The sequence below is a fragment of the Cynoglossus semilaevis genome, chromosome 19 (assembly GCF_000523025.1).
Source record: "Cynoglossus semilaevis isolate Cse_v1.0 chromosome 19, Cse_v1.0, whole genome shotgun sequence".
In the NCBI taxonomy this organism is placed as follows: Eukaryota; Metazoa; Chordata; class Actinopteri; order Pleuronectiformes; family Cynoglossidae; genus Cynoglossus; species Cynoglossus semilaevis.
In genome coordinates this window covers 1,368,155-1,393,896 of record NC_024325.1, presented here as the reverse complement: position 1 = coordinate 1,393,896, position 25,742 = coordinate 1,368,155, and the positions used below count along the sequence as shown (strand labels likewise).

General features: G+C 41.1%; 1 protein-coding gene across 7 annotated transcripts in view; it reads right to left on the bottom strand.

Annotated features, from left to right (window-relative positions):
• Positions 1-1,057: 1,057 nt before the first annotated feature.
• rapgef6 (Rap guanine nucleotide exchange factor (GEF) 6) overlaps positions 1,058-25,742 on the bottom strand; it is a 92,489-nt gene continuing 67,804 nt past the window's right edge. For 3 of the 7 annotated variants that reach the window (XM_025065812.1, XM_025065813.1, XM_025065809.1), the window contains 17 exons: positions 25,393-25,501; positions 25,070-25,313; positions 21,577-21,734; positions 17,663-17,903; positions 14,439-14,606; positions 14,146-14,361; positions 12,834-13,045; positions 12,368-12,491; positions 11,279-11,302; positions 9,510-9,730; positions 8,893-9,066; positions 8,588-8,734; positions 8,377-8,493; positions 6,608-6,866; positions 3,939-4,486; positions 2,968-3,327; positions 1,058-2,421 (listed from right to left, as the gene is read on the bottom strand). In XM_025065812.1, the coding sequence (XP_024921580.1) occupies positions 2,399-2,421; positions 2,968-3,327; positions 3,939-4,486; positions 6,608-6,866; positions 8,377-8,493; positions 8,588-8,734; positions 8,893-9,066; positions 9,510-9,730; positions 11,279-11,302; positions 12,368-12,491; positions 12,834-13,045; positions 14,146-14,361; positions 14,439-14,606; positions 17,663-17,903; positions 21,577-21,734; positions 25,070-25,313; positions 25,393-25,501 (3,345 nt within the window). In that variant the 3' untranslated portion in view covers positions 1,058-2,398. The remainder of the gene's footprint in view (positions 2,422-2,967; positions 3,328-3,938; positions 4,487-6,607; positions 6,867-8,376; positions 8,494-8,587; positions 8,735-8,892; positions 9,067-9,509; positions 9,731-11,278; positions 11,303-12,367; positions 12,492-12,833; positions 13,046-14,145; positions 14,362-14,438; positions 14,607-17,662; positions 17,904-21,576; positions 21,735-25,069; positions 25,314-25,392; positions 25,502-25,742) is intronic. The other 4 variants (XM_008332209.3, XM_025065811.1, XR_003052962.1 and 1 more) reach the window with 3 other exon arrangements.

Here is a 25,742-nt window from a genome sequence, read left to right as displayed (position 1 = left end):
TGAAATGAGGGAACACCAAAGTAAAAGAGCCTCAAACAACTCTCCTTTAATGGTCTGATCTGAGCTCGAACGATTGTGCCAAGGAAACTAAAACAGAACCACAAGGGGCCGAGCTTTGTGCCTTGAGGGTCACCAAAGCGCCACAGTAAGACGGGCTTTTTTATTGAGTAGGACTTCTGAGTCTTTCCTTATGTGCTATACACCCAGACTGAATCAAACCAGCAGTGTTGATCCCATACTGGCAAATATAGTTCTATAACACACACACACATGCACACACACACGCACGCATACACACACTCATATCCCAAAACACAGCAGCAATTTCTCTTATAGACATATCAGAAATGGCACCAACAACAACAGAGGCACACAAGAGCAAAAAAAAAAACTCTACAGACTCCGGTCCCCCAAAAAAACAAAAGGGGACAATCACAGCCTACTACTCTGTTGAAAACAAAAAAAATATATTTAAAAATATCATTAATATAGTATTCTTTTCTCTCATCTATACATGTCCATTAACAGCATTAATTTATATCATAAACAGGACACACACAAAAAAGAAGGAAAAAAGCGCAGAGAAGACAGCAAAAGGAGAAAAGTTCCAGTCGCAGCTACCGCTGCAGAACAAATAAAAATCCATTTTGTCTCCTTTAAAAAAATATCAACAAAAATATTTTCAAGCCGTTCTCCTGTACATCCTTTTAAATATTTTACAAACTGCACAATGAACCGCGGGTAGGGAAGCATTTAAAAAATACACCATAAAACAAACTTGTACATAAGGAGGCAGCCATAAAGAGGGATGAGGAGCAAACACTGTGAGCATGCAGTGGAAGCTCATGCTGCATCAGCATCACAGACGTATTTACAAGGTCAGACGAAACCTGTGGAATTCTACTCTAACATTTGGCTTATATGAATCGATAAAGGATGTAAACAAAACGTGAACGCGTATGTGTAAACACTGCCTTTTGTGTTGATGCAGAAAAGTTATTTTGTGTGTGTTTCTGTGTGGAGCTGATTTCCTTTTTTTTTTCCTTTTTTTCCCCCCGTCAGAGCAATTACAATAAAATAATGACGCACTTTGACTGCTCGGGAAGCAGCGAGACGTTTGTTCTTCTGCTCGTTAAAAAACAAGTTAGAGGATGTTTGTTTGTTTATAGGAGATGCAGGAGGCAGCGTGCCGCCAGAGTACCTCAAATCAGAACGATCAACAGCGGAGAGAAGAGACACCGAGTTTGTCCTTTTTCTGTCTTTAAAGCTCAACAAATGTCAAATTTTAAGTGTCAAAGACAAACATGCGCACTCTTTCACTAATTTGATTTGATTTCTGTTCTCTTCACTTCCAAAGAGGAAGTAGGAAATACAAGGGCAAGTCAAAAGGTTTTAAGAAGGATGTTCTGTTCCTCTCAGGTGTCTAGGACGGCTTTGACAAGTTTTATCATTATATTTTGTCAACTTGTTAGGTTTTAATCGTACAAAAAAAAATCAACTTAAAAATCAGAGGAGCTTAAATGGAAATTGGTTTTAGTCTAGCGCCATCTGTAGAGTGACAAAAAAAATACATTTTAAAATTTGAAAGGAACTCAATTTCAGTTTCGTGACCTAGGTCAGAAGAAAACATTGAAAACAAGCTTCATTATTTAAAAAAATAATAATAATAATAATTTTTTGTCTTATTACTTTTGACTTACCCTCGCATGTTTCCCGAAGACTGCCGTTGCCCTCTCGAGTGGTATTTTCATTAGGCTGCGTAATAGTTTTTTAGTTTGCGGCTATGATCTGACGTTGCCCTTGTGAAAGGAAAACATCAACGTTATTTATAAGTAGAAGAAATTTAGAAGTTAATTTACATTCATCTAGTATGAATCTAATCTTTGATTGTTGTACTTGTTTCCTGTCCTCTTTGCTTAAAAAAAAAACTTTGCAGAGCTTTAAGATGCACATAAAAAAAGTTACACAAAGAAATCACTGTACATGGTAAAAAAAAAAATCATTAGGCATCTCAACAGAATGGAGGTACATGGTGACGCTGAGCTCTTTTCAGGAGGAATCCCGTCTTTTTTTTGTTTTTTGTCGTCCATCAACTGCGGGATTCTTTTAACTCCATCACACTACATTTAAGAAGTCTGTAAAAATCTCACTTTTCTTCTTTGTTGTGTGACACGTCGTTAAAGAAACAGTGGTGCACGAGTTAGAGGAGGAGTTAGGAGTACGAACCACCGCTCTGGTCCAGAGGTGCTTTATAATCCACATTGTTAATGATGAGACCAACACCATGGATACAGTGAGGCAGGGTTGGAGACAAATGTGCTCTGAGCCACAGTGAGGACCTGGTCCTTGAGTGACGTGTGTGTGAGTGAGTATGTGTGAGACAGAGGTGGCAGCATCTCTACACTGCTGAAACCTGTTCATCTGAGAAAGACAAAAAGGACAAAGTATTGTTAGTTTGACTTTGAAGGACAGAAAATCATTTTTGGTTTTTCATTATTTTTTAACTTTTTTTTTGAGACGCTGAATAATTAGTTTGTCTTGAAAAAAATAGTGTCAGTTATTTAATAATGTGTTGTTTGGACAGATCACTGTCTGACTGGCCATGCTGGATGACTGATGAGGATGATGAAAGGTTCAGTGTTTTCAACATCAATAACACTGTCTCATCAACTCGCTGCATTTCCTTTGTTTGCAGATGTTTATCAGAAAGTGGTATCTGCGCCGGTCAACTTTTTATTAATGTAATGTGAAGTTTCGCCTATTTTTTTTTTCATTCAGATCTGAAAAATTGCAAATCTGAAAATCTTTCCTTTTTCTGTAAATCCCTCAAGTATTTCATATTATTTACCGAACATGCTGACATGCAGTTTTTGACATATATCTCTCTCTAATTACTAACAAAATGCAACTGAATGAATCATCACCATCACCATTATAACCCAGGATATTGATCCTACAACAACGTACCATCCTCACTGTCCGCCAGCTCCTGTGGTACGAGGCAGATGCTGGATGGTCTGGAGTAGCTCTGCGCGGACACCGGCGTCCGTGCATCCTGGTGGTTCAAGTGGTGGTTCCCGGCCATTCTCCGTGTGTCAGCCAGATTGCCGGCCCCTCCGGGATTCTGTAGGAGTTTGCTCCTCTGCAGGGCCACGCTGTATTCTGGAGGTTTGAGGTGAGGAGGCCTAGGTAGGTGACTTCCAGGACTACCACCCACTACACCGTCCGGTAGGCCCAGATCCCCCAGAGCCAGACCCTGGTAGCCTGGAGGGGTGGGAGGGGGAGCACGAAAACGCTCATCCTTAGAAGGAGAGGTGATACAGTACACTGGATGGAGGTGTGGGTGGGGAAAAAAAAGAGGAAAGGATGGAATGGAAAGGTGGAGGGTGGAGGAGTAAAGGAGGAGTTGTGTAGGGTGATAAGGTGAAAAGAAAAAGGGGGGATAAATTATAATCATGGAAATAAATGAAATCGTTGTGGTGTTCAACAAAATATTCAACAGTACATGCAAAAATAATGTTTAAACTTGAATGTAAAAAAAGATGAATGGGTGCAGCAGAAACCAGACATGAAACTAATGATTACAGATACTACCAAGTAACATTTATGAGGGAAATATTTTCGATTTTCTAACTATATATAATAATAATATAATATATAATAACATAATAATATATGTTTTAGTCAATATATTTAAGCGTGAGTTACTATCTTTACTAACACTATGGTCAGTTTAAGCCAAAAGGCTTTGTTATACGTCCATTCCTGTACTTGTTCTTTTTATTTTATTATTCTATTTTAGCAGCGGCTGTAAACAAGGCTTTATAAAGTTGTTTATCGTTACAAAAATAAAATAAAAATAAGACACATACTGCGTATACTCGTGTGTGGCTTGCTTGGAATTTACAGGGAATATAACCCGCCACTCATCCCCTCACCTATTAGGCCCTTCTCTGTGCTTGACGTCACTGTTTTGTAGGCAGCGTCCGTGCTTTGGCCCTCTTCCTCGTTGCTCGGTGAGGAGGTCCTCTCTGAGGTGTTCCGCCGTTTCACCGTCCCGTAATTACCCTCGTAAGTGTCCGACAGCGAGCTGGACGACGCCCAGCTCTGCCGTGACTGATTGGACACGTCAGAGCCAGAACCCCTGAGGTTCTGTTTGGCAGCAGCATCGTTAGCCCACGCGTGACCCACACTGTCCACCTCTGCGATCGGTCCGGTTAACTGAGTGTGCTTGAAGCCGCCCAAGTGGGCGTGCTGCAGGGCAAGCGACGGGTGTCCGTGAATACCGTGGTCCCAGGGCCGACATGAGGAGGCGGGCAGGCACTGGAAGGAGTCGTGGGAGTTGGAGGAGCAGGATGTCCAGCTGCCACGACCGCTGTCGGCTACAGAGTCCAGAGAGGTTTGGTCTGGTGTCAGCTCCTCGGCTGAGATGGAGGAGGTGAAGGTGGAGCCGCGCGTCACGTATCCGCGTGCAGACGATGAGGAACTAGAGCGAAAAAAGAAAAAAAATAGCTGAGATTAGCCGTAAATAGATTTGTTTTTGTCCCCAATCCCCGGTTCAGGGACCAGTGCCGGTCCGTAGGTCATTTGGTACCAGGCCGCAGTGGGACATAGTGAAAAACTGTACTTCAGTTTTACAAATTGACTTCATTCAAAAAGAAATCCAGTCATATCTCTTTGATTTTTTTTTTAAATTAAAGATAATCTGACAGTGTTTTAAAACAACAGGTCATTCAGACTCTGATGCTAACAGAATAAAGTCTGAAAGATGTTTTATTTAGAAAATGTTAATGATGACGCGTTATTACCGGTCCAAAGTAACGGCTAATTCCGGCCAACCGGAAAATAAATTACAGATTCTACAGCATTAAGAATACTCAGAAGTGCTTCAAAGGCATTTTAAAAAAAAGTTATAAACATTTATCCTCCATATCCACATTCTGACAGTGTCACTAATCTTTGCGTCCTGATTTTTTAAATAATGAATAAATTCAATTTCAATATTGAGCAGTTTGTTTCATCGTCACGGTTTCTTCCCAGGGGAATAAAACTGCTCAGTGGACAAATTGTGGACACAATTTTATGAAACAGAGTCAGTTTACACAGCGACGCTTTGGAGGTGAAACAATACGAGAGAAGCAGCTTCATTAATGTGTTGCTGGATATTTTATGTTTATGTTTTTGTTTTGTTTTTTACAAGATTGAAAGAGCTCTCTTATGAAAGCACAATAAACCCACTGCAGACGAAACAAGGCTGCAGTGCACTGAATAAATATTAGAAAATTGCACATGTGATCTCTGTCTTTACATGTCACAATTAAAATAAATAATACAATAAATGTTTTTTTATAAATTATCTTATTAGTTTTCTTTATTTTTCAAATTTATTTTTATTATATGAAAAATGTTATTTGACACTAAGATCTACTGGATATATTTTTTAAAAACAAATATTTTTATAGTAATGGGGTCACGTGTTTTAAGAATGATCTAATATTTTATAAAACTGAATATAATTTTAACAAATAATCTACCATCTCAATCCAAATTGCATCTCTGAATTCTCCTGCAGAGCAGAATAAGGGCCCGTCACGGAAAATACTGCACTGACAGCACTGTCTAAAACTCTAAGAAGTGAATATCTGAAAAACTTTTTTCTTTTTTTTTACTTGTTTTCTGTTGTAGCTGCAGATGTGTCTGTTTGGGGGGGATATGCTTCTTGTACAGTCTTTTTTTTTTTTTTTTTTTGCAGCTTCTCGTTCTGCTGCTCTGCTGTCAGTTCATCCTGACTCTCCGTTGTCAAACTCCAAAAAGTGTTCCACTTAAATAGATCAGAAAAATCTGATGTGGAGAATCCACCATCTGTATTTTTGTGAAATGGTACGGAGTCACACTGGAGTGATCGTATCAGATTAAAAAAGATAAACCCGCTGCAGACCAAACAAGGCTGCAGTTTACTCCGCCAGATTACAGATTAAGGTGAACACAGACAGAGGAGAGAAAAGAGCAGTAAATGGGAGACACTCGTAAAACAACCTGTGTGTTTTATGTCTTCCTGTTTTAATGAGGAAAGGCCCAATTTGGACCGCAGCTGTGGGGAGGGTGCTGGAGCAGCAGACGGTGCACGAGACTGGAGAAATTCTTTCCAATGGACTTTGTATTTTTAATTCCTAAAACTACAGAATTATGTTTGAACCAAAGGAACGTAATTTCTCTAGTGATTCCTTGTTGTATTTAAGGCAAGGGCTGCTCAACTGTGTGTGGTCCGTATTCTGTGATTATCAGGTCAGTCAGGCACATAAACTCCACGCCGACACGGCCAGTAAATAACTGCCCCCAAAGGGGTTAAAACATTTTATCTACCGGTTCTAAAACTGTTGTTAGTATTGTTTTGTTTTTTTTACCGTTTTTTTTTTTTTTTTTTTTGCAGCTTCTCGTTCTGTTGCTCTGCTGTCAGTTCATCCTGACTCTCCGTTGTCAAACTCCAAAAAGTGTTCCACTTAAATAGATCAGAAAAATCTGATGTGGAGAATCCACCATCTGTATTTTTGTGAAATGGTACGGAGTCACACTGGAGTGATCGTATCAGATTAAAAAAGTGACTTACCTTGTACTGGGCTGACTGTGGTCAGCATTCGAATGTGTGTGCATCCCTGCCGTGCCGTCCGCACCTGCAGCAGCTGCTGTGGACGTAGCAGCGACGTTGGCAGCAGCTGCGCTGGTTCTGCTGTTGCTGCTGTTACACCGATCATCGAGACCGGGAGCCGGTACGGAGTCCACCGAACAGATACTGGAGCGGGAGGAGATCTCACTGTGGCTGGAGTCAGACAGGTTGTCGGCTTTACCAGGAGGTAGGAGAGGATAACCTGCACAGAGGGGATGGAGAACACAGTTGTAGGAATTTATTTTAAAATTTTTAAAAAAGGGAGACGTTTTTGAAAAGAAACATTGAGTAAAGATTTTAAAATGATTTAAACAAGGAAGTCGTTTACCTGAAGCACACTGCAAAAGCATGAAATCAAGCGGTTGCAATAAAAAAAAAGCTTTACTTATGAAATTGTGACAATAGAACTGTTGAGAAAAAAAAGCCTCAAACTCGATGGCTACAAAGTACATCTCGAAGTATTTTCCAAAATTACCTGTATAATTTTTGACACAACGTGAAGACATAAAAAGTTCAGAGAGATATAACTACAAGGCAGTGTTTTATGCAGCGCCACCTACTGTAGACTGTATTGTCCTGCCTCCCTACATGGACACATCCACAGTTATTGCTAGAAAAACGTCACTGATTTTTAAACACTATAACTTAAACAAAAGGACGATCCTGTTTGACGATCCTCATCAAACAGAGGAAATAAAATTAACATGTTGAAAACGTCCGTTGGAAATAATTTGTCCTGGTGCACCCTGCACGCAGCAGCATGTCATAGCTTCATAACCTCAAAAGAGGGTCCTCCCTGCCCTGCACTCCGAGAACGCATAACCTCAAAAGAGGGTCCTCCCTGCACTCCGAGAACACGTGCTCTAAGGAACACAGGCTTACAAAGGGAACTTTACCTAACAAGATTGAACTGAATTACCATTTCCTGCAACGGCAGGAAAACTAAAAAAAAATGGCATCAACAGGAGTCACTTCACAGGTCATGCTGTCCTGGTTAAAAAAAAACAAAAACACATTCACTACTTTAAAACATTCAAATTAAGTTAAATCTGTTTAACAAACAAACAAGATTTTTACAAGAAATCAAACTAATTTTTTTTTTTTTTTTCGTGTCGGACAAGAGCTGACTTCACCTCAACTGAAAAACGTTTTTTTTTTTTTTTTTATCAACTAGAAAGAGACGTTCTCTCTCGTCACAGTTTCAACTCAGTCTTCTTCTGTTCTCCCTCTCCTGGCCCCGCAGAGCCAGAGGAAGGTGTTGGGACTACGCGACCTCCTGCTTCTCTTCCCTGCCTGTCTCAGTCTCTCATCCTGAGGTGTCTCCAAGTCTGGCCTCTCCCTGGACTCACTCCTCTCTCTTTTTATCCTGAACCATGACATCAGCCCTTTCCTGATGGGAGACTCTGAGGATCTCACTCTCAACAACAGCTTAGGCTGCGAGTGAGTGGGTCGAGCCTCGGGGGGGATTACTAGTTGCACCTCACGTGAACCTGCCCTTTTCTCTGCAGGACATCCTGCTCTTGCCCTCTGCAGTATCAGCCTTGTCCCTCTTTGTTGCTCTGGACACAGAACCTCCTCTGCCTTTTCCAACCTTTCCTCCCTCTCCATTGTAGTTATTTTCTCTTCCTCCTTCTCTTTATCTCCTTGCTCCTCTCCCTTCCTGCTCTGACGACGGGTCAATTGCAACATCTTCTTGTGAAGAAAAGCCCCACCTATGCCGTAGCTGCGCAGGCTGACGGTGCCGGCCTTTGTGCTGGCTTCACTGGTCAGGGATGACGACGACCCCGACAGGTTCATCTGGCTGGAGGTCTGGGACTTGGCCACACCTACTGAGACATTTTTGATTTATTAATTTATTACTCATTTTATAATTGTATTTTTCTGTGATAAATAAATAACAGGGTTAATGGCAAAGCTCCAAACCTTTCCGTGGGGAACCCTGTGGTGATGGCGTGGGGCTGGAGTGAAGAGAGGAGACGGTGGAGACAGTGTCATCAGATGGTCGCTTGGAGCTCCACTCCTCTGAGGAGCTCACAGGAGGTTTCTTTACAACCTGAGGAGAGTTGGAGTCTGTAGAAGCAAAAAAAAAAAAAAAAGAAGAAGTTTACTCATCCAAAAGAAGCCTGGAAATGTAATGGATATTTTCCAAATTATTAAAAAAATATTTTAAGTATTTCACCATCTGAGAAGAAGTTTTTATTTCTATGCTAATAGAGAGGTGTACTCACTGGGCGTGCCGATGTCCTTGGCTGTGCTCTTCTTTCTCAGTGGGTTCAGTGGGACCTGGACTTGGAGGACTTGTGAAACCCTGTTCTGCGTTTTGGACGAGGGCAGAGCCGACCGCAGAGACACCGGTGACATGTCAGACTTGGTGGATCGTCTCTCACTCAAGTTCTTAGACACTACAGCCGTAGGAAAGATGAGAAAAATGCAACAAAAAAAAAGTTGGTTGTTTTGATGCTAAAACTTACAATCATCTTTCATTTTACGATTAATTGAAGTTTCATTATTACATTCACGTTGGAATGCATTTTAAAGAAGGATACTTTTTATACACTAGGGGGCAGTGTAAGACAATAATCAGCTATTCAGCTACTAGAGCATGATGATGGGTTGCATTTTAAAATTTAATTTGCACCATTTTATTTTATAAGAATTACTCCAAAATCAATACTGTGGTGTAAACAAACGTATCTTGATTATAAATATATAAAAGTATTTGCAGTAATACTAAAATCATCTGTTTGTCAGAACAAGTTCCATGTCATTTTCATCTGTATTTACGCCTCTAATACATTTTGGGAATCACAAGATACTATGTACACGTGATGGCGCTGTTACTCACAGGTGCTGTAGGCCGGCTCACACTGCAGGGACATAATCTGATGTTTCTCCTCGTCCGACTCCACCACGAGGTTGGACAGGTACTGCTTCACCTTCCGGGCCATCTGTGCGTCCTCATACAGCTTCTTGGCGTTGAGGAGCGAGCTGCGGCGGACTCGCTTCTTGTGGGCGCCTCCCTGCACGTCCAGCATGTTGGAGTTGGTGCTGCCCTGACTCAAAGACCTGAGAAAGGAAAGGAAGAGTGAGGAAGAATAAATTATCTACGGTAGACGTCGACAAAGCAAAGCACATACGTCCTCTGATGTCACATCTGTGAATGTGTTTTGCGTTGGAGCATGTCATTTAGAGGAAAAAAAAACCATGCAACTGGGAGGGGAGGCAGTTGTTGTGGGTGAGCCATGCTTCACAGAGCAGCAGAATATTCTATCAGATGGAGGCCGAACGGAGTCAGGAACAAGATGCACGCAATCGGCTGTGTGGAATATTTCTGTATGTCAGGAGGCAGGCATAAACAAGCAGTAATATAACAGGTGACATGGTAACTGTCAACATGTTAACTGTCAACATGTTAACTTTAGTTTAACTTACTAAATGGCTGGTTTCATTTCAGGCCTTTTTTAAGGGAGTTTTTAATCAGATTATAGCAGGGTAGCTGTGGATTTATCTCAATTAATCACGATTAATTGAGATAAATCAACATTCCCGTATTTCACAACTTTTTATTTTTTATATATTGCTGGAACAGAAGGACAAGTAGCAGCAGGTAGATGTACAGTATGTGTTTCACCCCTGTATTTGTGACTAATGCAAATCATGGAAGTATTTACATGAAAAAATGCCAAAAAAATATGCAAAACTAAAACTCAAACTGTAGCTCATCAGCCGTAGCCTCACTGACTTCCTAACACTCGGTCAGACTCTCAAGCCGAGTCTTCAACTTCTCACCCGAAGATGAAGCCTCAACTAACACCTAATGGTCGTTGAGATGGCATTTGAAGCCTGAAGTTTTTCAGTGAAACTTTTTCCCACAGTCCGTGCAAATAACAACGCGTGTATCAGAGCAACGACTGGGGAAAGCACAGCGGAATTACTGGAGCGCGTCACTCTGCCCACGTGTTAAAATGCAAACAATTTTTAATCTGGTTAATTGTTTTACATTTTAGTTAATGTCGTGAAAAGGTTAATTTTGACAGCTATAATTTAGTTGTAACTGAGAGCTTTGCAAGACCTGGGTCTATGCTATTAGCAACTCAAGACAATTCATCTGAGTGAAATAATTTAAAAGTGTTTTAAGTTGAAAGATTTTTAATTATTTTTATTTGTTATTTTTAAAACCTAAACAGCTGTAGAAATGAAATGTATACTTCAATAAAGGTAGCTGACTGACCGTAGAGTTGTTGTGTATTGCTTCATTTTTTGTTTGTTTTTAATGGTTTGGGAAAATAGTAAAAATGCTCTCAACTGAACTTGTATATTAATTAAAATAAAAAAATAAAAAAATATATTGCTATACAGTATATATATGCTAAGAGGTTAAACACGTATCCATATGAGTCAGTGATGGACGTCGGTTTGGTTCAGTCAGTGTAAACTCACTGCAAATGAATGGGTTAGACACGCACAGGCAGAACAAGCATAATATGGGGACACTCGGACATATGATGAAGGGAACATGCGGTATTTAATGGTGGTGGGGATGCAGGGTGGATTTTTTTTTTTCCTGCTGGTCCGGATTAAAACAGGATGAAACCGGTACCAGCACCAACTTACCCTAAACTCTTCCACCTCTTCTTCCTGCAAGCAAGAAGCGTGAATATTGAAGCGTGATTTAAAGACAAGATCAAGGGGTCAGGGGGTGAGGGGGGTGGAGACAAGACTATGTTGATGCCATGACGCCGCAAACAGCAGATGATCGGACATGTGAGGACACCTGACGTGGGACATCTCCCCATATGAAAGTGTGCTGTGACTTTGTGCTTGTTACGCAGTTTTTCTTCAAAAAAATATTTACACAGTCCAGAATAAAATATTTACATTTTGTCAAAAAAAAAAAACCCAAAAAAAACCTAATACAAAATAACATAAGACTTTAGTCTTATATTTCTAGGCTCAAGCTATCATGAGCTTGCAGTATGAAGAGAGTGTCTGCAGGGGGCGGCCATGCTCTGCAGCAGTGACACACGGAGAAACACACACACAAAAAAGAAAAACATGGAGCGATAAAACGACTACGCTGCAGTTGGCATCAATTCTCCCTCACTTCCAGGCGATCCATGCCTTGGGTAATTATGCAGTTACATCCCAGCAGAGGAATGCAATGGAAAAGAACACCAAGAGTCATGAGGCAGACAGGAAGTGGATGGAGATTGATTGAACTTTAGCTCCTGCAGGTCTGATCCTGCTCAGTAGGTGGAGGATTCAGGTCTGCTGGTAAAGGTGTGGTGCACTGTTTCCTCTTTTGACCATATTTAGAATTTCGGTTTCTGTTTTGCAACGTCGGACTTTCTACACACCTAAAAAAATTTTTTTGAGAATTTTCCCAAGTTGTAATAAGCTACCGATATACAGTTTTGAAGACGCAAACTTTCCGTGTTCTTTCCAGTGAAGTAAACTCACTGACAAGAATAAGGTTTCACTTGCAGCATTTCAATGTCACCTACATAAAATACTTTAAGTACTGAGATTTCAGTGAAAACCTAAGGATGAAAATTTAAAAAGTGCTAATTTTAATATAGTATTACAAAAATAACACACTGTTAAAACCACATAACTTGAAGCCTTGAACTTGAGTCTTAAAGAAGGATTCGCTTCAATAAAAAAAAAAAATGTATTTGTATGTGTAGTAACTGAACAACCAACCTCTGTCTGAACATCAGAGCTGGGTCCATGTTGGCGGAGGTCATCCGCACCACGTGTCTGATCTCCTTAGCGATCATCCTGAGCTTTTCAAAATTCACAAGACCATCTACGCTGGAGTCATTGCCTGGAAGGACGAACACACAAACACACAAAAACAGTAAGTGTGAAGACAGCTGTCAATGTCGCCTGTGACATAATTTATTTATGCTTTCAGTTTTTTGCAGTCTGAAAAACTTATTTCGACATCAGTACTTTTAATAGACAACCTTTGAAGGTACAGCTTTTTTTGGTTTGTCAAAGAAAAGGGAAGAAAGGGAAGTCCTTAGCGGAAGTAAACTGTACACAACAGGAGTCTGAAACTGGCCCTCGCAAGACAGAGGAAGTGCCGCGTCAAACTGAAAAGGACGACGAGTCAAAACTCTAAACTCAGGATAATGTCTCATTCTAGTCGCATAACTAGTTTTACCTTCATGTAAAAAGGTGAGGTCCTTCTTGACCACTGGGAAGAGGGGAATGATGGGAGGCTGCATGCTCTGGCTGCTCAGGATGTTGCGGTATTTGGCCATGTTCCTGGACGGGTCAAAGACGTCCTGCAGGTCCCCGAACAGCTTCTCATACTTACTGGGCAGCTTCTCCCACGAGCTGCGCAGCCGTGCCACTGGTGCCAAGTTCAGACCGCTGTGGCAGAGGAGCGAGAACAAAAGTGAGTTTGTGAAATATCTAGGCTAGGGTGGAGAGAAAAGGAGGACAAATGTGCAGGCAGAGGTGACAGGTGCACAGCAGGTACGGCTAATTAGCCAGCAGGGCTTTGTTGTCGGAGCCGACGCTGAAACGCCTGAGATTCGCAAGAGTTGAAGAGAGTCTCAGCGTCTAAGACACGGGCGGTCGGACTGGCCTGTAATTACAGCTGCTGTTGTAACTGACGTTCAACGTGTTAACCTGTTGCTAAGAAGGGAGGAAGGCAGATACCGCATCTGTCGCTACTGTGTTTGTTTGTGGAAACTTCAACTCAACATGCTGCTGACACAGCTGCCATTAGCAACCTTAGCAACGAGGGAACGTGTAACAGGCTATGGTTTGGTATCTATGAATACACAGGTTGATGTAAGACCATTTTTTGCAATATTTTTATCTGTATGTGTTGCTGCCACCTAGTGACTGGAGGATTGTTATCGTTCATGCATTACAGCAGTGGTACACTTATGTCCAGCGGCCCATATTCCACTGGAAGCCCCCCCACCACCTGGCACCCCATCGTACCACCCAGGGGGCCCGCCCCACTATTTGAGAAATACAGATGTAAGAGCTTTATTCTGATCATCTAACCTGCTCAATTTAGCTGATGGACCAATTATGCACCTTAACCATGTAAAAAAGTAGAAAATATCACCTGGTCTCCACTACAAAAGCAACAGAAAAACCAACAACTGAGACTTAAATAAATATCAGTATCCTAAACATCACGTAATAATATTAGACAAAAATGTGATTTTTATTTTACAAAACTGTCTGTCAAGAATAATTTTGCACCCCGTACAAATATAGCTGCTGAGCCCTGCAGTAGTAGTTATAGTTATAGTATAAAAGTATTTCTTTGTGCAGTTCGGAGGAGTCAGGACTGATGTCATCTGGCAGGGCTGTGTGTGTGTGTGTGTATGTATGATGCTGTTTGTCAAGACCGATTCTCTTGAGGAGGTTCGTTTGGTACATACGCTGCCACGGGAAATGGTATCCAGGCTCACTACTATCACTCACTCACACACACACACGCAGCTCACCTGATGATCGCAAACATGGAGTTGAAGTTTTTGCATTCTCTGCAGTGCAGGGCGATCTTGATGAAATGCTTGATGGTCTTCATCCTCTTCAGGGTGTTGGGCTCTTTTAGGATCTCCGTGGCGACCCAGAAGGTCTCCTGGTTTATCACCTCCTCAAACTGCTTCAGATTACCGCTTCCCACTGAGGAGTCTAATTTGAATAAATCATCCACATATCTGGAAGACAGAGAAGTTCATTAGCAAAAAAACAAACAAACAAAGTTTGAATTTGTTTTAAGTTTAAATGAACTCACTCTGTGGACTCGATATTTCTGAAGAGCTCAAAGTCTCTCATGGAGAGCTGAGCGGCCACCTCCATGGTGCTGAGCTGCAGCAGAGAGATCTGGCTCTCTCTGAGGAGGTCCTGGGCATCCTCGTCTGAGCACAGTGTCTCAGTCTCCATGTTGTTTTTCAGGTAGTACCTATGGGAAAACACACAAGTGAGAGAGAGGTCAACCAGGAACTGGGGTGTTTTATTTGGGGAAGGAGACAATGTATAGAAACCAACAACGTAATGCAGTCAAATTGATTGTGACATCCTTTGCTATTTAACTACGTACATTTGAAATGAAAATCCAAGGTATATATATATACCTATATACATAGGTACTTTGGTATATATATACCTATATATACCTATACCTTATATATTAAAAAACATTAAGAAAAAAATCAACAAAAATCAACTATGAATAACGAATATTAAAAAAAAAACCCATTAAAACAGCAAAGCACTAAGACAAAAAAAAAACAAACAAGAACGTACTTTTTGTCACCACATTATTTATGATGCACATCGATGTTCTAACAGATTTCGGGTGTCTTATTTTTAAAATGTTTTTCTGTGTCAAGAACATAAAACATGGTGAAACCACTCAAAGAGGAATTAAACTCTTACTACATAACTGAAAAGCTGTGACACGTGCCTAAAGCTTCAATGAATATCATAAATAATTAAACTTTTTTTTCTGTATGTGAATTTCACAGATAGTAAACAAAACTACAGTAACTGCATCAGAAGTTCTACTTCATCGTTTAATGCTCAGTAGAGTGGACAAAAAAAATAAAAAATCTCATACAGAGGCATACATACATACAACTCGTGCATCTTTCAAAGTAATGCTCAGTAGAGTGGACAAAAAAAAATAAAAAATCTCATAGATTTTTTTTTAACTCGTGCATCTTTCAAAATATCTGGCAAAAAACTCAAAGTTGGTTTGTAGAGCAAAGACATGCTTTGATTGTACTTTAAGATTAGTGCACGGCTTTATTTATACGTCCAGCGCCGGGGACAGAGTGTAAAGAGATGTAAAAAGGCTCCGAGCCAACAGGAGGTAACAGAAAAATGATTTCTTTTGTAGAAGAGAACTCCAGCAGCTTTATGTAAGAACTTAGAGACGAAACAAAAAAAAAAATCCAAAACCATCCACAAGCAGCGGCATGTCTGGCTTTTTGAAACACACGCACGGTAAAAAGAATCTTCAGGGATTGTTTGACATTTAATCTACCTTTGTAACAAATCAATGCAACATATATTTAAAAATCTTTAGGAGACCCGAGGCTTTAAAAAGGAATAAAATGATATGAAAGGCAGGGATAGAAATGGAGAAAAGGAATAACAACGAGGGAGAAAAGGAGACGGGTAACTGAGAACACGAGCCACAAAAAGACGAGGGAAGAGGAGACGAGGGATGAGGAGGTGAGAGGGAATAAGAGGAGATTTAAGTAATGAAGATCAAAGCGGTGCTAAGTAGACCTGGGTGAAGCAAAGTGACTGGAACTGAGCCATCCCAAACAAGCGTCGGTGTTGTGTGAGTGTGTGTGTGAAGCTCAGGGATAAGTTGCCACACGTGTCCTCTATTCTTCTCCCCGTCTGTCATGAACGATGCGCAGACAGAAACGTAACAAAGACGCAACTGTGGGCCGTTCCTAACATCCCCTCGTGCCGAATACACACCACATGCACACGTGTATGTGAATATGTTTAAAATATGTCAACGCGACGGCAGGCCGTCAACGTGTTAGCGCTTACGTCCAACAGGACAGATGGTCTTTATTAAGCCCGTCGCTGAAACGTCACTTCTTCCCCGGCACACACGACATGAAGGAACGTGCTTGTCCATTCACGTTAGAGCCAAGTCGGATAGATTCACCCATTTTAAATGCACGCCTACAAAATTAATGCTATTTCTGTCGGAACGGGATGTACAGACTTGTATGTATGTAAATGCACGTGCCTGCGCCGAGGGAGGTGGCTGTCTGAGTCTGTGAATGAATAATTCCAGACATGCCATCGTGTCTGCTGAGGCCTCTCTGCCCTCGAACAGAGGATGAAATATTTATGTTAACCTACTTGGGGAGCGACTGATAAGACACCAGACGGAGGGAGAGGACAATTTAGAAAGCTCGTTGTTGCCAAATTGTCCAAAAATTCCGATCTCTAAAGAATGTGTTTACGTATATGTTTACAATTGACATACAATAAAATACAACCAAAGCACTGTCAAAGAGCGGTGATGTCGGATTTCTTTGTTGTGTTGAAAAAAATATATATATAATTTTTTTTTTAAAGGTATAAAATGAAAGCCCGTAGAGAGCAACTGCAGGTTTTTGTTTCCCCCTCCAAAAAATACTTGATCTATGAATTAACTAAAGCTGGATAGTGTTTCTGAGCAGGGCTTCTGGTCCTCAGGACCTCAAGAGTCATTTACTCAGGCAAATGATTTATAACCCTGCATAGCTGGAGAAAGTGAATTCAGTAAATCACTGCACCTGTTTCCCCCAAGAAAAGCACTGAAAACTGCCGTTCGGGGAGAGTTACGTCACTGCACAAACACTAAACATGACTGGCTCGGCTCGGAATCACAGCGTTATACGAGTTCACCCTGAAGACGGTGTGTGAGTGGTAAAAAAATGTCTCAACTCGGTTCCCGGTGGGCCGGACTAGTACAATTATAACATAATTAACTATAAATAAGAATAAATTTTGTTTTCTCGTGCAAAAAACTACAACTATATTAGATATTTATTCATTCATATTTAATAAAATATAATTTTACAAAAACTATCTTGAACGTGAAGTGGTTGTGTATTTTTCTTATTTTTCAAAATTCATCAAGCGGGCCGTATTGAACGCCCTAGTGGGCCAGTTTCGGCCCGCGGGCCGTATGTTTGACACCCCTGTGCTAAGGGTACAAAACAGCAAAGATAGCAGAAAATAAAAAAAAACAGTAAAAACTCTATAATACTATGTTTTATTCCTTGTTGCTTTCTGTTCAAAAATGTTTTGTTACTCAAAGTTTATTACTGCATTTTCCCCGTTGCCAAGCGCCGACAGAATAACTGTCAAAAAAAGCTCCTTCCAACCACTTTGTAAGCCCCGAGGCAAATACGTGAGCAGCCAATTCTAACAGGCCCTTGGAAGCACATTTTTCTGAACTACGACACTCGGCTCTGGTGTTCCTCTCCTGCTTCTTACCTGCCGTTGAGCTGGATTCGATCAGCCAGCTTGGAGAGCTGGTCCGGCAGGCGACGCTGCTTGATGACGCCCTCGGGGCTGACGGACACTTCACACAACGAGTAGTTTTCGGGGGCTGCCAAGAGGCCGAATTCATTGACGGTATGCGTGACCACGTCCTTGGCAGTGGTGTCCTTACTGATGATGATGTAGCAGCTCTGCTGGTCGGCCTTGAACACACGGATCACCTGGTCTGGGATGTCTGAGAGTGGGAAGGGGCGACAAATCACAGGTAGGTTAAGTTTAGGTTTGAGAAAGCGCAAAGCCACAAACAGAGATATAACAATAATAGACGTTTGATGTGGGTTACATAACACAAACATTTCCCATGACTGAATTAATGTCACTTGGTTGGTGTAAGGCAGAGGGCACAGTCCATTAGCTGCAGGAAGCTAAAGACGTTTAAACCGTTGAATTATGAACGCCGTCATGGACAATAGGAGTCCAACACAAAAGATAAAGCTGTCACAACACTGTAATATGACCGTGCGTTGCGTGTATAATTTGTTCAACCAGGCATACGATGCATGAAGGATCATCAGGAGCACATAAATGCGATTGCACGCGCAGTTGTGTGTTGACAGAAGCAGAGACGCCGGCGTTATCATCAGTACGGCGGCGGCGGCACATTACGCCAACATGAGCTAAAGGCACAACCATTAACAACACAGTTCGAGTAAACGTTGACTATCAATCTTGTTCTGATTTTTTTGTTTGTGTGAATCAGAGCTAACAACAGGGATGGGTCAGGATTTTCAACAGCCTAAATACATTTTTAAATACATTTGCTCTACATGGAAGAGTTATTAATCAGGAATTAATTTTTAGATCATTAAAGTTCTGGGACGAAACCTGAAAAAAAATTATTAGTTAAGAGGGACACATTTTCACCTGTCAGGCTTTGTCTATTTGTTGTCAAGTTTGTTTATAGACAGATCTGCAATTATTGCTAAATCTTGGATTATCCAAGGCTAAAAAAACTCAGCTATAAAGCACATATACTTGCTATAGAATACAATATATATATTATATTTGTCTTTGTCACAGTCATTGCTTTTTATCTTTTTTGTTTAGCTACTGTCCACGGTTGCAACCCTCAACTAGCTATTAGCAATTAGCTACTTTATTATCCTTGTCTAATCCGTGCACAGTGCAGAGTAACAACTGTACCGCATTTTATGCTATTTTTTTTAATAAACTTTTATTACGATGTGTGCGCGATACAAATATCGCCATACTCTACGGCTGCTGTAAAAGGACTCCGGGGTGCGGCACTGATCCGTGACAAATTTCCCTGCGGACACACGCGCCATCTTTACTTTGCCACATTATCTGAATTGATTTCTAATCCAATTTCTCCACCTTGACACGTCGTGCTATATCAACTACCAATCCCTAAAGGGACCAAATCTCTCACATCAGTTGCGCTCCTCAACATGCTCCTCATCCTCAAGTGATCATAACAACACAACACGTTTAAATGTTTTTTTTTTCCTCAGCATTTATAATTACTGATTTACACAAGGTCACGTATTGATTTCTCTCACGGTGGCAGTGACGAATGACCGACTTATAGACTGTAAAGTGTCAGAAATATTGACGTGGAATGTACGGCGTTAGCACTAAGGACGACTGAAGGTCAAGTCTGCGGAGAGAGACCCACTCCCAGAGTCCGAAATAGAACAACTTTGTCAGACTTTTGAAATGGGAGTTGCAGGCGCAGAGGTCCGTTTTGTTTATGTGCAGTAGTGTGGTGGAGGAAAGGCTGAGTGGAAGTGTAATGCCTCTTGTCTCATTAGCAGTGAATTATGATTAGAGTGTGGGAAGCTCTCAGCTAAATATCTGGCGATCATATCCGGGGATCAGAGGGAGATGACAAACTGCAATCTAGCCTGCGCACGGGAGGACGGCCACTTCCGCCCACCGAAGTCAGGCGTCCAATCAATTCCCTCCTTTTAACAAGGTATCATTGACATTCATTCACATTAGAGCAGTTGACAAACTAGCAGCTATAGAGCAGCTCAGACCAGAGAAGTCGGGGAGTAGCGTTTTTGCAGACACAGCACTACAGAGCGAGGCTACACTTCCCACATCGTCTTATCCGTCTCCTTTACTTCTCCACCGTTTGCCGAAGCTTCTCCCAGTCTCTCCGTCATACAGTTGGGAGACATAAATCACAAGTGAAAGCATCCAGATAAGAGGAGGGCCGGAGATGACGGAGGCTGGGAGAGCACTCAGGACTGGAGCGTTAGGAGGGAATTAAGGGCTTAACACAAAAAAACTCTATTAAAACTAAGTATAATAACTATAATAATGTATTTACAGGAAGAATATATACACATGTGTGTTTATATATATATATAATAGAGGTTCTAAATATATATATATACTCACAGTACAGTCCCAGGGCTTGTGAGCAGTGAGGAGGAAAAGAAAACAGAGTGAACGAGGGAGTAAGAGTGCAGCATAAACCGTGACACAGTGGTGAGAAACAACATGACACAAATTAGAGGGAAGACCAGCAGAGTCTTAATCTGTTTATGAGACGAGTTTATGCGAGAGGGGAGCATGACTGTTAAAGATCACTGCAAAGAAGAAGCCTGAAGAAGGAGAAGTTAAATGACTTACAGTGATATGGTGAAAGTGAACGTGTTAAAAAACAAAACAAAAAAAACAAAGAGCAAATTAAAGATCTAATTTGTTTGCATTTCTCAGAAGAAAAGTTGGCCTGGTTGAAAAGATGGCACAGGAAAGACAAAAAGGTCCATGGATAGTCAACATAAGACAAACTACAATAAAATAGATTTATGCCACTTTTAGTTTTCTACAGAAGACGTGGCTTTATCCAACACAGTTTCAATTAACAGTAACATGTCTTTAAAATATGTGCAATCACACAAGATTACGATTACTTTGCCCAAGAACAATTTCTTTGATTGGTTTTTATAATTATGAATGGGTAAAAGTCCATGGTTCCCAAACCCCTTCTTCACACAATCACAACTATCGCTTAAAAAACTCCACTGAACTTTTCCTCTAAAGTGCTGAAAAATTATTTTTAATCCTTCTTTGGAAACCACTGAGTGAGGAGGATGGACGGCATGATGTCAAACGCAAAAACGAAAGCAAAAGAAAAAATTGCAAATCTCTGCAATTTTCAAATAAAGTCAATTGACATTTTTCTTCATAGAGAATGAGGAGGAAATTGCATATGATTTTTTTCCCCCATGTCACCGATTCTTACACAATTACGTACAAAGACAAAATCAACCCTTAAAAAGACAGACACCAGATATCCGACTATGAAGACACTGTTGCATCGTCTACTTCAAAAAGCAATCGTAGTCCAGCATCACACATGACGAGGGAAATTTGAGAGCTGATGACATCATAGCTGATTAATGGGGACCTGTCAGTGTGTGTGTGTGTTTACTAATGTAACACAGCCACCTGTGATGAATGGCCCCACAACTAAGGGACAGTGTGTGGCTCGGTGACAAATGGCTGCTAAAATAAACATTTTCAGTCTTCCACACGTTCTCACCTTTCCACCTTCGACTTCCTGTTGTTTTACTCTTTTTTGCAGTTTTTCATCCCGGTTTTTGGAATAAAATAAAATATTTTTTTTCAGATTCAAGTACACTTTTACTACCAATGGCTTCAACCTATAATTTCTATTTTTTTTTAAATTATTTGTTGCTGCTTAGGTATGATTATTAGGAAATACCAAAGAGTTGGGGTGTGTGATTGAGCTGCAGACGTCTGTTGGTCAGTAGTGGTACTACACAATAAACTGTAAAACTGAGGTGAAGAATATTGACCAAGTGACCACTGATAAAATGCAAAAGATATTGGGTTTTTTTTTTCTTTCTTACCTGCAGGGTTAGAAAAGTCAAGGACGCTCGTGGCAGGCTGCAGCAGGTCAGGGCTGCTGGACGACAGGTTCCCAGGGATGGGCATGATGGCCACGCTGTGACGACACTGCTTGGTCCCAACAATGCTGTCGTCTTGAGAATGACCCATTCCACCGTCACTAAAGAGGGAGGCCAGGGAGGGGAGGAAACAGGGATTGGAAGAGATGTGGTTAAAAAAAATAATATTCAACTATTTTTGAAATAAAGTTTCAGTTTGAAAAATCAGTATTTTCCAGCACTAGCGGTCATGTGCAGCAGTACCACAGCTAACATCGTCTCATGACATGGTTTCAAGAACGACAGCGACGGACGGCATTCACAGAAGGTTACGGTGACAGTACACAACGTTACACAACGACAGTTTCACTCAGAAGAGACACAAAAAGAAGCTTAAGAAGAATGGAGAAGAAACGGAAGGAAAGAGAAAGTATACTCTTTCTAAAGAGATGTTTTTGTGGTTTTTGTTTTTTGTTTCCAATTTCCAAAATCATTTAGTTTGTGTTCAGTTGGACTGACTGCTAAAAAAAGACCACTTCCTCTATCTGTGTTAATCAACACATTGACCTTTGCTTGGCTTTTTTACGTTGCGTTCTTTGGATGTGAAACACATTTTGCAGAATACGTTTTGATCAAACACATTTCGAACGTGTGATGAGAAGCTAATGAATATGAACCCATATGTCGATGATTTTTTCCTTTTGGCTGAGTAGCACAATTTTTCTTGTGTTCTCGTTGCTGAAGGTCAGCAGTTGTGTACAGTGTGTGCCTGCGTTGTGTTGTGCGCAGATGGATACTGAATCAAATGGTTGGAGGAAGGCGAGTTAGTTGCACAAGAGGTCTTACCCAAACAGGCCCCTGAAGCAGCAGAGACAAACAGGAGAGAGACAAGATTGAAAAGAAAAGCTCAAGAAGCAAAGCTTTTTTTTTTTGGATGATTAAGCTGTGAGCTGAGCAGCCAGGACTGGGCACAAGTGTAAATATAACCCAGGTAGGTTTGATCTGATCAGACATCATTTATATACACAGACATGATGGCAGCAGTCTGGAGTGCACACATGTGTTTTTATCAACAACTGGCGGAAGGAAATTGCAAAATGAGCAACTTCTTTTCTTTTGAACTAGCGAGCCTAATTTTGAAAGATGACGTGGAGACACACAGGGATCACAAGTTTCTGCTAGTTTGAACTCATATCTCCATAGACAAGTTGGTTAAGTCCCTAAACTTCACTAACAGTATTTGTTATTTGGTAATGCAACTACGTACTGAAATATTTTAAGCTCTGTTCTCAGAGACCTTTGATAGATGTTTTTTTTTCTACCCAAGCTCAACAGTTAAAGCTGTAAAAAATAAAAACACAAGCTAATTAATGAGCCTTTTTAGAGTGGTAATCTTCATCTTGATTACAAAGAGAAGTGCTCCTACCTATAAAACATGAATTACTCATGCAGATGTATTCGTTTGCGAAACTTGTACGCTGTCACCTCTCAATTATTCACCGTAATTTCAAAGGCAGCAAAAGCCGGATATTCCTTTACCACAACTTCTTCTTCCTCTGCGATCCTTACCAAACTCAATCTTTCTCACAAATTTGTGATCTCAGCTCTAGCTCTTCGTCTTCCCGGACACTTCTCGCGACAACAATGCGAGCGGAGAGCCAAACCTGATCATCTTGACCGATGAATTCTGAGACTCACAAACACCTCATGTAATTTAAATCGTGTTCGCAACACATATGTCAACGCAACACGCAGGGAATAAAGAGCACCGGGCGACCCCGGAGCTGGCGTTTTATCATCATCTCATTAAATCACGGGCACGAGGGACCTGAGACTGAGCCCTGTGTCCATTGCTTTCTAATCTGCAGAAAGTAAATCACCTCAGCTGGTCAATATTGAGCGTGTAACAGTGTACGCACGAGCCCAGGCAGTAAAAACCGGCGGACTAAATGCGTCCTTGTCATATAAAATCTTGGTCCGAAATAAAGCGCAATGTCAACTTAGACGTACCACGGCGGACAAGTCGAGTAACACTGCTTATCATTGAACAATTAATTACATTTAATTGGGCATATCATGACGTGGTCAAGTGAGGCCAACACCTACAGAATGAGTCATGGAATGGCATCCTATTGAGAAAGTGTCCTTAAAACACCACAGCCCAAAATGCATTTTTCCTCACTAGGTGATTCCAACTCCAATTATTGTGTCCCGAGTTCAACCGCACACAATGATCTCATCTCCGGTCTCTTTAATCGACCATTAGTTCCTTTGAATCAAAGCGTGTATTCAGCGCTGCCGCCGAGCAGAATCAAAAGCATTAAAAACTCTTGTTTGGTCGATACATTGAACGCGGGGAAAGAGCTTCTGAGAGCTGAGTCAGATCAATGGCCCTGTGATGGCGGCGAAACGCAGATGCCACACTGAGGACAATCGGTTTATGATGTGAACTGTGTGGCATTGTAGACATAATCACTTCAACTGGAGGCTGCTGGAGGCCGCTGGTGACGCATGCCTGCATGCATTTGTGTGTAAGTGTGTGTGTGTGAGCTTATGGAGAGCAAGTTCACACACTGCAAGAACAGCATATTCCCTCTTCGGCACTGTCATGCAGTACGATGAGGCCAACAGAGGCAGAAAATGATGAAGTGAAATTAGGCCTGTATCAGCATGTTAGGGGTGGAATATTAAAGGGGAGTTTTCATCTTTAAAATGACTTCCAAGCGTTGCGGACCCTGTTGTGGATGGATACAACGATGATGTTTAAGAGGATTTTGATGACGATCTCAGCTCCTGCTCTATGCAAATCACATCGGAAGTGAGGAAGAAGTTCCGTCTTGGTGGAACAACAGATTAATAAGTTTAAATAGTGAAGCGAAAATCATCTTTTCTAAAAAAAAAAACCAGAACAAACAAGAAGAGACTTTACTGGAAAAACTGAAACATTATGGTCCAAATGATCCGTTTTAACCAGAAAAAGTGAGACATAATGGAAAGTCTATTTAAATGTAGATTCTATTTATAAAAAGGCAGTCAGTGTGTTTTTTTTTTTACCATTTTAGTCTAGTTTAGTTGATGAAATATCAAAACGAATTTAGTCAATCCAACTTAAAACTGCAAAATCAGTCCATTATTTCCTACCACACTGATTACAAAATGATAAAATGAGTATCCCTGCTCCTGGCTTCATATCTGCCGTTTATTTTCCTATCAGACACACATTTGCTATAACGTCCTATTTAATTAGAGATTAATTTTCTTCGATGAAATGAACATAGAGTACACAGCTCTAGTAGTAGTGTCTCGATAAGCAGTATGCCTGGTGTGTGAAAGCAGCATAGAGCCTCAGACAAACATCATCTCCTCTCTGTGAGTCAGTGACAGAGCAGACACAGGAAGCTGTTTGTTTTCCACTTGCACCGTCACAAGGATCACTGATTGCACAAAACCCTCTCACCTGAATGGTTTCGGTGGCAGGATACTGAAGCGCGTCTTCTCCAGCATCTTCCTGATCTTGTTGCGTCCTCCCGACACCGTGTTAGCCTTCATCTTCCTGGTGCTCTTATGGTCCGTGGCGAACTCCATGTCCCCGGGAAGGTCAGCGATAGAGAAGCGGTTGCCTTTTTTCTCCTGGATCTTGGGAATGTGAGGGCCACCGTTCTTCTTCTCGTGCACGATCCGACTGAGGAGTTCTTTAAAGACTGAGCACAGAAGGAGAAACTGATATGAATAATGAAAACTGACATCAGCTGAAAGCTGAAACATTTAGTTTTCGCTTACCGAATATATTGGTTTTGACTGTGAGAGAGAGGTGCGTGTTGTTTCGCAAGATGTCCACAGCTTTGGAGAAGGAGATGTTCTCAAAGTTCTGGCCGTTTATCTCCATGATCTGACACGATGACAAAATGTTATTTAAAAACACACATTAGGATCATCCTAAAATCTGCTTCACTTCATTTGTTTTCTGCTGCTTTACATCAACTTCACACAGTCATCAAGAAGGGAAATAAATTCCAAGACGCAGCAGTGTTTATCTTCCTCTAATTAAAGCATAAAAAGCACGTTCCGGGTAAAGCAGCAGCTCCTGAACCACCTTTAAAATGTAGCGTGCGTAAATTAAAGTTAAAACG